We start from the raw sequence: 12,490 nt of genomic DNA on the forward strand, positions 1-12,490 counted from the left end.
CTCTATCCATTCAAATCAAATTTATCTCTTCAGAATTCTAATTTTGCTTTGATTCTGTGTCAACGCAATGGAATCTGACCCGTGTTTGGAACAGTGAGTGCAAATGAGTGGGTTTTTTTTCGGACAAATGGTTTGAAATGGACCATTGAAATTCCAGCGCTGTCTAAGGCCGTTTAGAAACTTTGATGATAATTCCATTCCCCGGAAGCGAGGGACGGCTCTGAGCTGAAACCGCCCGCAGTCCCGCTAATCCTCGGACAAATGCCCACAGCTACGAATAGGCGGGGACACATTGCTTCTGTGCACCTTTTGTCCTTTATAGACAACAGACAATAGACAATAATTCCAGCGTGTACAAACCCAGTCTCTCTAACCTCTCTGCGTAAGACAGTCCGGACATCCCAGGATTTACGGCCCCGCTAACCCTCTGACAAATGTCGACAGCTACGAGTAGGCGGGGACACATTGCTTCTGTGCACCTGTTGATGCGGGAGGTTATAGCTTTTAGATCGGGATAAACATCCTATTGTGCAGTGGTGTTCCGGCGACTGTCTTCACAGATAGAGACTGAACAGAGAATATTGAATCTGAAAATGGGCCCGACCATAAAAGCTGTCATTGGTGAGTTCCGTTGTTTCCACACAAGGTCAGTGACGTCACAGTATGGTGTAAGCCCCAGGTGACATTCTGCCCGATCCCTGATTACATTAGTTATGGCATCCACTCTCCAAGCTGCCTTACCGCGGAGAGACGCTGGTACATTGTTCTGGAAAGGGTTTCCTTAATTGCTTCCCACAAACCACACACCTAGAGAAGTTACAAAACGATCCGCTCTCCTGTGCTATTTACCGCGGGAGGCTTCCAGACGAATGCACTCGCCGGTGTGTAGGAGACTTCCACTGGTGATGGGCTGTTCCTCCTCTCTCGCTAAGAAACTCTGCTGCGCTTCCTGTGTGATTTGTTGCAATCCGTTTTGTGCGTTTGTTTTAGACGGACCGGATCGTCCACATATCATCACTCAACCGGACTCCCCTTTTCACGTTGCCGGAAGCACCATACGGCTAACATGTTTCACAGAGTCCCGTCCAGGCGCTAAATTGAATTGGCAACTGAACGGTGCCCACCTACACAGTGGGCAGGAGGTCATCCTCGACAGCATCTCTGTGAGCAACGCGGGAAAGTATACTTGTGAGGCCTATAACACGGTTACAAAAAGGATCAATGCCTCAACCACGCAAATCATTGTGTTCGGTAGGGAGTCCGTTCTTCCCTTTGTTGAGGTCATAAAATTAATGTTGTTGGTGGAGACAGGCCCGTGTAATTCAACTAAATGCCTGAACCCGATTATAATACTGACTAACAATATCAATCCACAACGTTGCATATTGATGAATAAGAGTATTGATTAAGATGAAAATTGGAATTGTTTTGACTTGCGGATTAAATTACAAATGTTCACCTGCTGCAGTTGAGACCACACAGCTGTAAGGCTCAGGAAGAATTACACCATTTGGCCAATGGAGTCCGCTCCGCCATTTCATCATGGCTGATCTAATATTCCTCTCAGTCCCAATCACAGCCGTTTCCGCATATCCCTCATGCCCTGACCAATCGAGAGTCTATCATCCTCTGCTTTAAACTTTCGCCTTGGTTCTGAAAGGAAACCACTCTATTCAGTGTCCCGGGCAGTGTTCTTTTTCAATTAAATCTGGCCAACCCCTCTCTGGTGCTTTTCTAATACCTTTTCACCCACTGTAACACTGATGCATCCGACTTCAGCTTCTCCTTCTCACATTTCAGGATGAATTCGATCATATAATGAGATCACTCACCCCGACGTTCTTTGTTCTTTTAATTCAATTCCGACTCATTGCACAGTACCCAATCCAGAGCAGCCGACGTCTTACCGATATCTGTCTCCACAGCATCTCCACGAACCCTTCAACAGTCTGGTTCCCACCCCCCGTAACTCCAGTTTAGACCCTACCGAGCAGCAACAATAAACCTTCCCGCAAGGACATTCATGCCTCTCCAGTTCAGGAGCAAACCGTCCCTCCGGTCCCGCCCGCAACTTCACTGGAAGGGAGACCAGTGATCATCATTGGCATGTCCTCCATCTTACGCTAACTCCTTAACCACGTATTATGTACGAAATCTTGCTGGCTCTGACCTCAACAGCACATGGCACGAATAGCTTATTTTCACCAGCTCTACGGAACAATTAAACTGCAGCCAAGTGCATTTCTGTTTTATTCTGCTTTGATAGGTAATGTACATTCTCGGTGCAGGAAAAAATAGCATTGGGTAACCTCTGGATGGGGAATATATTTCTCACAGTCCCCTTGGGTAACGGCAGTAAAACTTTAAACTCAGTGCCGGCGTTTAGTTAAGCTGGAATCTGAACTGATATCGAAACACATAGGGATAACAGCGAGGACTGGCGACGATATTGAGTTGGCGGCATCCAAATATTATGTACATGTGGTAGATGAAAGTAAGGGCATTTTAATTGTATTTACAGAGGCAGTGACCGGGGTTGCCGTGGTGGCCAATGATTCCACTCCTCTGGAAAACCTCGATACCATCGCACTGAGTTGTGACGCGTCGGGCACTGTTCAGACACGGACATGGTCCAAGGATAACCAACCCATCCAGGAAAACGGTAGAATATTTACATCTCCCGACAAGGCGAAACTGACTATAATCAGTGTGAACAGAAACGACGCAGGGACGTACAAGTGCATCGCCAGCAACTCTTTCAGCAATGGCGCTGGAGAGACCTACGTGCAAGTTTACTGTAAGTACACAGTTAGTCAACAGCGTTAATTTGTATCGGATGTGACATTTATTAACATATATTTTCATTGTATAGGTGACCCGAGAAGGTCAGAACATCAGATTCACCAAGATAATACTCTAATCGATATATATTAATATATATATCTACTTTTTTTTAATTTTACAGATGGACCAGAGAAGGTCAGAATTGTACCGAAACGTCCAGTTGTGTCCAATATTGTGTCAAACCTGACATTAGCTTGTTTTGCTCTGTCAGTTCCCTACGGTGAATATACATGGTACAACGGCAACAATCTCCTGCAGACAGGGCAGGAACTCACACTTGTGTCAGTGAGCTCGGTTGACGTTGGGAGTTATACATGTCGGGTTACCAACGGCGTAACCAATAGGAACAGTTATCTCACTGTCCATGTCACCGCACAAGGTGAGTGAATGAGTCTCTCATTCGTCCATGTAAACCCGATGATCAAAGATCCAAACCATTTCCCTCTCACGCTCTCCTCACGCCGTACCTTCATTCTCCCTTCTAAATGGCCTGCCAGAATGAAGTAATAATTGATATAAATTGATGCAGAGTCGAGGTCAGGGACCACGACGTTGCGGAGCTTGGATCAACAATCGTTTCTAAAAAAAAAAGAGATATGTTCCTGCAATGTAAAAATTATGTTTGTTTCCTGTGTTAGCAACAAAAGCAGATGACAATATTACCCTCACCACTGGCGCGATCGTGGGCATTGCACTTGGTTTACTTGGCATGGGCCTGATCGGCGGAGTCAGTGGATGGTTGATCGCGAGGAAAACTGGCCGGTAAACACATTTTTATTGGAATGTCGCTTCTACCTTTAATTATTGTTGGAGAATTTCGGCAGAATCGACTTCAGCTGGGATCAGGGGCCCATCTGTGGAGAGAATCGGCATTCCGCCTTCACGGCGAAGTTGTTTGTCTGAAATAGGTTTGCGTTCATCAATATTTGTGTGAACAGCATTAGATGTCAAAAAAGCCAAAGCAATTTTCTCCACTTAACCCATTATGGCCACTGCCGTTGCGATCGAGAAGGACTGGAATAGGGCATCCGATATCCGGAACAGTATCAAGCAATAACCAGAGAGAATCAAATGGAATTGTCAGTGCAGGAAAGTAACCTCCTGACGAATTCACGTTTCGACCTTTGTTTCTGTTTGTTCAGGGTCAAGAATTCACCGCCACCCCAATATGAGACGAGCAGCAACTTCGGAAGAAATAGTGAGTGAACTCCGTTTCAACTGTTCTATTACTGGGCCCTTGGAAATATAATCATTTGATTGAAATATGGGAGCTCATAGTGCACGGAAGCTGGAAGTTTTTAACCTCGCGAATGGTCACGAATTATGCGACCTTTGCCGCTGAATTTTCCATTTAAATAAGGTGATACTTTCTGTTCAAGATTACATTATCAACGGAGGAATGGAATACAACTTAATTTCTCTTCATATTGATCAATATCGGCCCTGACTTCCTGGTTCCGGCGATTGGTGGGACGGAAGCTCATGCTGTTAATGGCGCTTTGTTTCTGGCCGGATTGACGTCGGCTGTGTTCAACAACGGCTCCTGATGCTCTTCACTGCTGTGACATATCTGTTTTCCCCCCACAGGCACCTTGGATACAAAAACCGTGAACGCATCGCCAAGCTATGTGAATTTCCCGAGGAATGAACAGGTAAGGATGGTCATGATTTCAGCCATTGGTTTGCAAAGGGAAGGTGAGAACATAAGTAATGTGACCGGTAGAGTCCATTGGTCCATTCTGCTCTCATTGGGCATTTAATAAGATCCTGGATGATCGATCCCAGATCGCATGTTCAGTTAATTGATTAACAGCACATCATATTCCTAAAGTAGACACAAACCTGATGAGCTTATCCCACAGGTATTTTTGTTCAGTTCCCTCTTCTTCTGTTGTCTACTCTGGCCTCTTATCTCTTCTCCTCACTTGCCCATCAACTCCCGCTGGTGCCCCTCCGTCTTCCCTTTCTCCTGTGGCACACTCGCCTCTGTAATCGGATTACTTTTTCTTCAGCCTTTCCCGTTCCCACTCATCCGGCCTCACCTATCAGCTCCCAGCCTGCCCTCCTCCCCCTCCCCACCATTTTGTTCAGGCGTCTTCCTGCCCCCATCCCAGACTAGTGGAAGGGTCTCGGCACAAAATGTAAACGGATCAGTAAATTCTATGAATACAGCCCGACCCACTGAATCCCTCCGGCATTTTGTGCGTGTTACTCTGGGCTTCCAGCACCTGCAGAGTTTTCCACAGAATTCCCCAGAATCCGTAATTCCTGTACAATGCAAAATCATACCTCCTCTTTCATGAAAGAGTCTTTTATAATGTCCGGTCAATGTGAGTAACGGCGGAGACTCCACAATCACACACAGGGTGAAGCCAGGGTCAGGTTTGTACATTTCTGTCTGTGATCAACAGTGATCTCTGTGAGCGTTTAACAGAAATAGCATCTTTCGGTAAACAGCCTGAGGCCACGGGTCCACATCCCCAATCGGCCACGTACACGTTCTCATTCACATGTATCTCTCAAGGTGAATGGTTCTGAATCCGCCTAGTGAACGTTCTGATCCAGGCAAATCTCTCAGCAGGAATGGTTTTGAAGGCGAATTCCTCCTCAAGTAAAATTCATCATGCTCCTGTGTGACTGAATATTGACGAATGATTGAGTGACATTCGGAAGCATTCCTGATGTCAGAGACATTATATGTATTGCACTCACACTGACTCAGAAACACGCGGTGCATCGAACGGTGAACGATACCAATTAGATACAAGCAGCAACGAATGTGAACATTGATACCCTCGGGGCTTATCTGTGCAGAGTCAGAAAACAATTATTGTTCACTTGTTTAAAGTCACGATAAAAAATCGCCTTTTTCTCTTCGCAGGGCGCAAATAACAATGTACAGGGTGAACCCCACACTTACATGGTAAGAGGAATATTTGCGTCAATCTCTTTTTGAAGTAACTGTTTCCACTTCATTGAGTAAGAAACAGACCCTGAAGTGAGACATCCGATAGTCTGCACTGTCGAGCACAGCAGTAATATGTCAGTGTCAGGACCCGAAAGTGATTGCAGTCACTATAATAAGGGGAAGATTCATGGGAAGCTGAAAAGGAAGAAGGTAGATCAGTCACCGGGACTAAATGGGCGAGATGATCTACACCTCAGGATTCCGAAATGGGCCGCTGAAGATGTCGTGGATGAATTAGCACTGATAGTCAAAGTTTCACGTTGTTGTTGAACTGTTCTTGGGAACTGGGAAGTTGCAATTATCAGTCTGCTCTTCATGAAGAAAGGGGCTCCAAAAACAGGGTGGCGTTAGATTACACGATGAACGAAGAGGTTTCCGACACTTGGAGGCAGGAGACAAAGCGGGTCGCTGGCAGCAATGTTTGCCCGTGCGAAAATCTTGCCTGGCAATGCTGTTGGAATTCTTGGAGGAAATAACATGCGCAATCGGCAACAAAGAGTCCGAGGGTGGTGTGCGCCTGGACTTTCAGAAGGCCTTTAACAAGTTAACGCACATCGGGCCAATGAATGTAAGAGCGCGTGGTGTTACTTGGCGGAAAACAGAGGTTTCGCCGACTGGGAGGAATTGAAGAGTCGGATTGAATGGGATTTGTTTCCAATGGGCTGCCGATGACCAGTGCTATTCTGTGGGAGTCGGTGCTCGGCCGCCACTTTCCACGTTTGCAGTCAATAATCTTGACAACGAAGTGGCCAGGATTGGGGACGATACAAAGATAGTTGTTGGCAGTGCGCAGGACTCAGGAAGCAGCGGGTCAGCCGAAGGTGTTGGAACAATGAGGGGAACAGACAAACAAAGACAAATAAAATCTAGTATATGGAGGAATTTGTTCTTGCACTTTGACAGGAAGAGTGAAACGGTGGTCTATTTTCCAAAAGAGATCGAATTTATAAATCGGACGTGTAAATCGACTTTGGTGTTGTAGTGCAGGATCCCTGAAAGTTTATCTTTTATGTTGAATTAGTGGTAAGGAAGGAAGGAAATTGCAATGTTATGATTGATTTTGACAGGTACGGAGCACAAAAATGAAACGATGGGATACGCAGGATTTCAAAGTCATTTTAAATGCATAACTGGCATAGCGTATGTGGAAGGAGGGGAAACACATAGAGATTAAAGAGGGAGAGTTGCTTGCTGCCTTACAGCGAATAAAGATAGATAAATCCTCCGGGCCTGACATGTTACTTGAGGGAGACTAGTGTAGAAATTACAGGGGCCCTGGCAGAAATATTTAAAATGTCCTTAGCCTCGGTCGCGTGTCGCAGGAGTGGAGGGTAGCTCATGTTGTTCCGTTGTTCAAAAAAGGCTCCAAAAGTAAACCAGGTAATTACAGGCCGGTAAGCCTGACATCAGTAGTAGGTAAATTATTGGAAGGTGTTCTGAGAGATCGGATATACAAGTATTTGGACTGCCAAGGGCTGATTAAGGATAGTCAGCATGGCTCTGCGCGTTGTAGATCATGTTTAACGAATCCCGTAGAGTTTCTCGAGGAGGTTACCAAGAAAGCAGATGAAGGAAAGCCTGTGGATGTTGTATACATGGACTCTAGTAAGGCCTTTGACAAGGTCCCACATGGGAGGCTAGTTCAGAAGGTTCAGATACGAGGCATCCATGGAGAGGTTGTAAACTGGATTCGAATTTGCTGTGTGGGAGAAGACAGAGAGTGGTAGTGGATGATTGCTTCTCAGAATGGAGGCCTGTGACTAGTGGTGTGTCTCAGGGATCGGTGCTGGGACCATTGTTGTTTGTTGTCTATATCAATGATCTAGATGATAGTGTGATAAATTGGATCAGCAAGTTTGGTGGTGACACTAAGACTGGAGGCGTTGTGGACAGCGAGGAAGGCTTTCAAAGCTTGCAGAGGGATCTGGAGCAACTGGAAAAATGGGCCAGAAAATGGCAGATGGAATTTAATGTAGACATGTGTGAGGAGTTACATTTTGGAAGGAAGAATCAAGGTAGTTACACAGTAAATGGTAGGGCGCTGAAGAGAGCGGAGTAACAAAGGGATCTGGGAGTTCAGATACTTAATTCCCTGAAAGTGGCGTCTCAGGGTTGTAAAGAGGGCTTTTGGCATCCTGGCATTCATAAATCAAAGTATTGAGCATAGGAGTTGGGATGTTATGGGGAGGTTGGATAAGACATTGGTGAAGCCAAATTTGGAATATTGTGCGGAGTTCTGGTCACCTAACTATAGGAAGGATATCAGTAAGATTCAAAGAGTGCAGAGATTTACCAGGATGTTGCTGGGTCTTCAGGAGATGAGTTACAGGGAAAGATTGAACCGGTTAGGACTTCATTCCTTGGAGCGTAGAAGAATGAGGGGAGATTTGATAGTTTACAAAATTCTGAGGGGTATAGGCAGAGTAAATCTGAATAAGCTCTTTCCACTTAGATTAGGACAGATAAATACGAGAGGACATGTCTTTAGGGTGAAAGGGGAAAGGCTTTTGGGGGAACATTAGGGGGAACATCTTCACTCAGAGAGCGGTGGGAGTGTGGAACGAGCTGCCATCTGACGTGGTAAATGCGGGCTCACTCAAGTGTTAAGAATAAATGGACAGGTACATGGATTGGAGAGATCTGGAGGGTTATGGACTGGGTGCAGGTCACTGGGACTAGCGGAATAAATTTTCGGCACAGACTGGAAGGGCCGAATGACCTGTTTTCCGTGTTCTTTGGTTCTATGGTTCTTGTCAGACCCCATTCTGAGAATTTTAAAACGTTTTGAAGCCCTCATCTGAGAAAGGACGGGATGTCTTGGAGACGGTCCAGAGGAAATAAACGAGATTGATCTCAGGAGTGAGAGCGTAAACGGATGAAGAGCGTTTAATGACTCTGAGTCCTCTACCCACTGTCGTTTGGGAGAGTGACTTCTGTGACACATCCCTGTACACAGTGGACGTGGAGAAAATATCTCTAATCGTAGGAGTACCTCAGACCAAAGAGCACAGTTTGAGAGTATAGTGAACTCCCTTTGGAACGGAGAGATAAGGAGGCATATCATTAGTCAGAGCGTGGCTTATCTGTGCTATTTATTGTGGAGGCCAAAGTCCTGAGTAATGAATCGTTGATAGCGCCGAATGTTACACAGTGAAGGCGGGTGAATGGGGATGAGGGTGAAAGTAAATCAGTCATGATGGAATGGCGGAGCGGAATCCATGTCGGGATTGCCTAAATCTTCTCGTGACTCTTATGGACGTCTGGTGCCTCCTGCAATATCTAATAACTGTGTGTCTCAGTAAATCCTCTTTCCATCATGGCCCGGCTGTTCCGCGGTTTAATTCGGGGCCAGTTTGTTAAATACGGGCAGGTCCTTCCCAATATTCTTCCGGTTCCCTTCTACCACGTCCAGATTTTGACAATATATTCTTTTGCTAATCATGATGATTTCCTCACGTTTACAGACACTTAATCTGGGCGATCGATCTGCTTACAGTGATTGGAAGAGGTAGGTGAACAGAATATTGGGCTGTCGATGTAAACTGTTACCTGCAAAAGAAACATATCCATTACGTTCAAGACTATGAGTTGGTGGAGGGTCATCATTGTTCACGTGTACACGTCACATTTTGATGACGTAACAGTTCAGGGCGAGAGTCAGGCGGCGATGAGAAGCGATATATTCATAACCAGAAGAACAATTTTCGTGCGGCGGGGGGTGATATGAAACATGTAAATTATATGAAAAGTTGCTTTGTCACGATGATTGACACGGACTGAGAAAACACCACTCGTATTTCTCCTCCCCAACAGTAGCTCCCTCGGGTTGTCTGCGTAGTCAACATGGACTGTGTACTGTCTCCACAGGTGACGTCACTGGTGATGGTCGGAACGTGGATGGACACATCAGAAAGACAACCGTCGAGGATGTTCGCTGAAAACATCTCTGACCACTTCTTTGCCATTTTTATCCATGTCTCCGTTAGATGCCCTCTGCGTGTCACAGTTTGACGACGGAGACATCCCTGAATATTTTGACTCATTTGTTTCCTAGTTCTCTCACCTCAGTCCGGACTTCTACATCCCAGACTTGGCATCGTCACTCTGCCACAAGCATCTGTCCTCTCAACATCGTGGTGCGATGTAATCTCTATAAACTCTCAAACAACATCATCGACATGTGTTTCCAGGAGCTTCCCATGAGCAAAGAGTAGGTTTCTGTTACAGGGCGTGGCTGCGGACGAACGCCGGTGCCGGACACAGGCGCGGAGATGGAGTCGGGAGGCGTTAGCACCGGAGCGAGCGTGGAGTGGGTATCCAGTAGAGTCTTTAAACGGAGACAATGATGACGTAGATCAGCCGGGAGACGAGCACGGGCGGGAGAAGTGCTATTCCCGCAATATAGAAATACATATTCGGCGTTAGCGTTTGATAAATAAATAGAAAATCAACCTTGTTTATTTGTTCTTCATTTTCAATCAATGAGTACTGTACAGAAAAATAAGCATTGTTGTAAACAATACACAAAGAATTATCAAATCCAGGCTTAGACCATTCACGTGAGTAGAACATTTATATCCCGATGACGTGCTTCAGGCGTCTGAAATATTTGCAAAATGTCAGAATCGATAGGTGATTGAAAATGAAAACACGGGGATGTCTCGTGGGATTGCAGAAGGCGAATTCTTTGACTGTGGAGAACGCTCCTTTTCAGTTCAGTTATTCAGATTAATTCAAAGCGACAGGTGCATCGACGTGTACAGTGGGCTTTGATAAAATCACCCCTGCTCCGATTGCTTCTCCGTTCGTTCTCTATTCATGTCATAAGGTGAGCGCTGGGAGCGGAGCCAAATGCAAGACACAGACACTGAAGTACTAGGAACTGAACTGGACTAGAGTTAGGGACGGGACAGGGCACAGAGTAGGAGCTGGGACAGGAACACAGACTTTGGCTGGGGAAGCGGGACCAGGATACGGAACTGGGAACCAGGAGCCTGGGGTTGGACTCCGAGACAGAGACTGGACAAGGAGCCTGAACTTTGGACTTGACTCGAACTCGGACCCCGGAACTAGGCGAGGACTGACGTGGCTACAGGACTGGATATGTCTTGGGCCCGTCGAGGCTTGGCTACTGGACGAGGCGAGGCTTGGGGTATTTGAGACTTGGCTGCAGGACTAGACATGGAACTCCTGCACAGGGCGATGCACATGGACAGGGCAAGAACCCAAAGCCTTGACTCGATCTTGGGATACCCGACCACGGAGGCTTGGTCCCGAGAAAGCAGGACCACAGGGCCTTGGTCTAGAGAGTCCAGGAACACGGAGCCTTGGTCTAGAGAGATCAGGAACACGGAGCCTTGGTCTGGAGAGACCACGAACACGGAGCCTTGGTCTAGAGAGACCAGGAACACGGAAACTTGGTCCAGAGTGACCAGGAACACTGAGCCTTGGTCTAGAGAGACCACGAACACGGAGCCTTGGTCTTGAGATACCAGGAACACGGAGCCTTGGTCTAGAGAGACCAGGAACACTGAGCCTTGGTCTAGAGAGATCAGAAACACTGAGCCTTGGTCTAGGGAGATCAGGGCTACAGATCCTTGGTCTTGTGAGACCAGGAACACGGAGCCTTGGTCTGGAGAGACCAGGAACACGGAGCCTTTGTCTAGAGAGACCAGGACCACTGAGCCCAGGTCTAGAGAACCAGGAACACAGTGCCTTGGTCCAGAGAGACCACGAACACGGAGCCTTGGTCTAGAGAGACCAGGAACACGGAGCCTTGGTCTAGAGAGACCAGGAACACGGAGCCTTGGTCCAGAGAGACCAGGAACACAGAGCCTTGGTCTAGAGAGACCAGGAACACTGAACCTTGGTCTAGAGAGACCAGGAACACTGAACCTTGGTCTAGAGAGACCAGGAACACGGAGCCTTGGTCTAGAGAGACAAGGAACACGGAGCCTTGGTCTAGAGAGACCAGGAACACAGAGCTTTGGTCTAGAGAGACCAGGAACACATAGCCTTGGTCTGGAGAGACCAGGAACACTGAACCTTGGTCTAGAGAGACCAGGAACACGGAGCCTTGGTCTAGAGAGACCAGGAACACGGAGCCTTGGTCTAGAGAGACCAGGAACACAGAGCCTTGGTCTAGAGAGACCAGGAACACTGAGCCTTGGTCTAGAGAGATCAGGAACACTGAGCCTTGGTCTAGAGAGATCAGGACTACAGATCCTTGGTCTTGTGAGACCAGGAACACTGAGCCTTGGTCTAGAGAGACCAGGAACACGGAGCCTTGGTCTAGAGAGATCAGGAACACTGAGCCTTGGTCTAGAGAGATCAGGAACACTGAGCCTTGGTCTAGAGAGATCAGGACTACAGAGCCTTGGTCTAGTGAGACCAGGAACACTGAGCCTTGGTCTAGAGAGTCCAGGAACACGGAGCCTTGATCTTGAGAGATGAGGAACACAGAGCCTTGGTCTAGAGAGATCAGGAACACAGAGCCTTGGTCTAGAGAGATCAGGACTACAGAGCCTTGGTCTAGAGAGACCAGGAACACAGAGCCTTGGTCTAGAGAGACCAGGAACACGGAGCCTTGGTCTGGAGAGACCAGGAACACGGAGCCTTTGTCTAGAGAGACCAGGACCACTGAGCCCAGGTCTAGAGAACCAGGAACACAGTGCCTTG

The 12,490-nt window shown here is 47.0% G+C and overlaps 2 protein-coding genes across 2 annotated transcripts in view; both read left to right on the plus strand.

The window, feature by feature from the left end:
* The window catches only part of LOC140722359 (NACHT, LRR and PYD domains-containing protein 3-like), a 219,846-nt gene that overhangs the window by 67,042 nt on the left and 140,314 nt on the right, over positions 1-12,490 (plus strand). The window lies entirely within an intron of this gene.
* On the plus strand, positions 870-10,237 carry LOC140722357 (cell adhesion molecule CEACAM20-like). Its single transcript, XM_073037121.1, has 8 exons — positions 870-1,251; positions 2,522-2,797; positions 2,966-3,223; positions 3,483-3,606; positions 3,987-4,042; positions 4,432-4,496; positions 6,153-6,380; positions 10,040-10,237. The coding sequence occupies exons 1-8, from the start codon at positions 870-872 to the stop codon at positions 10,235-10,237; spliced, it is 1,587 nt and encodes a 528-aa protein (XP_072893222.1).

Source organism: Hemitrygon akajei, unplaced genomic scaffold, assembly GCF_048418815.1.
Source record: "Hemitrygon akajei unplaced genomic scaffold, sHemAka1.3 Scf000075, whole genome shotgun sequence".
NCBI lineage: Eukaryota > Metazoa > Chordata > Chondrichthyes > Myliobatiformes > Dasyatidae > Hemitrygon > Hemitrygon akajei.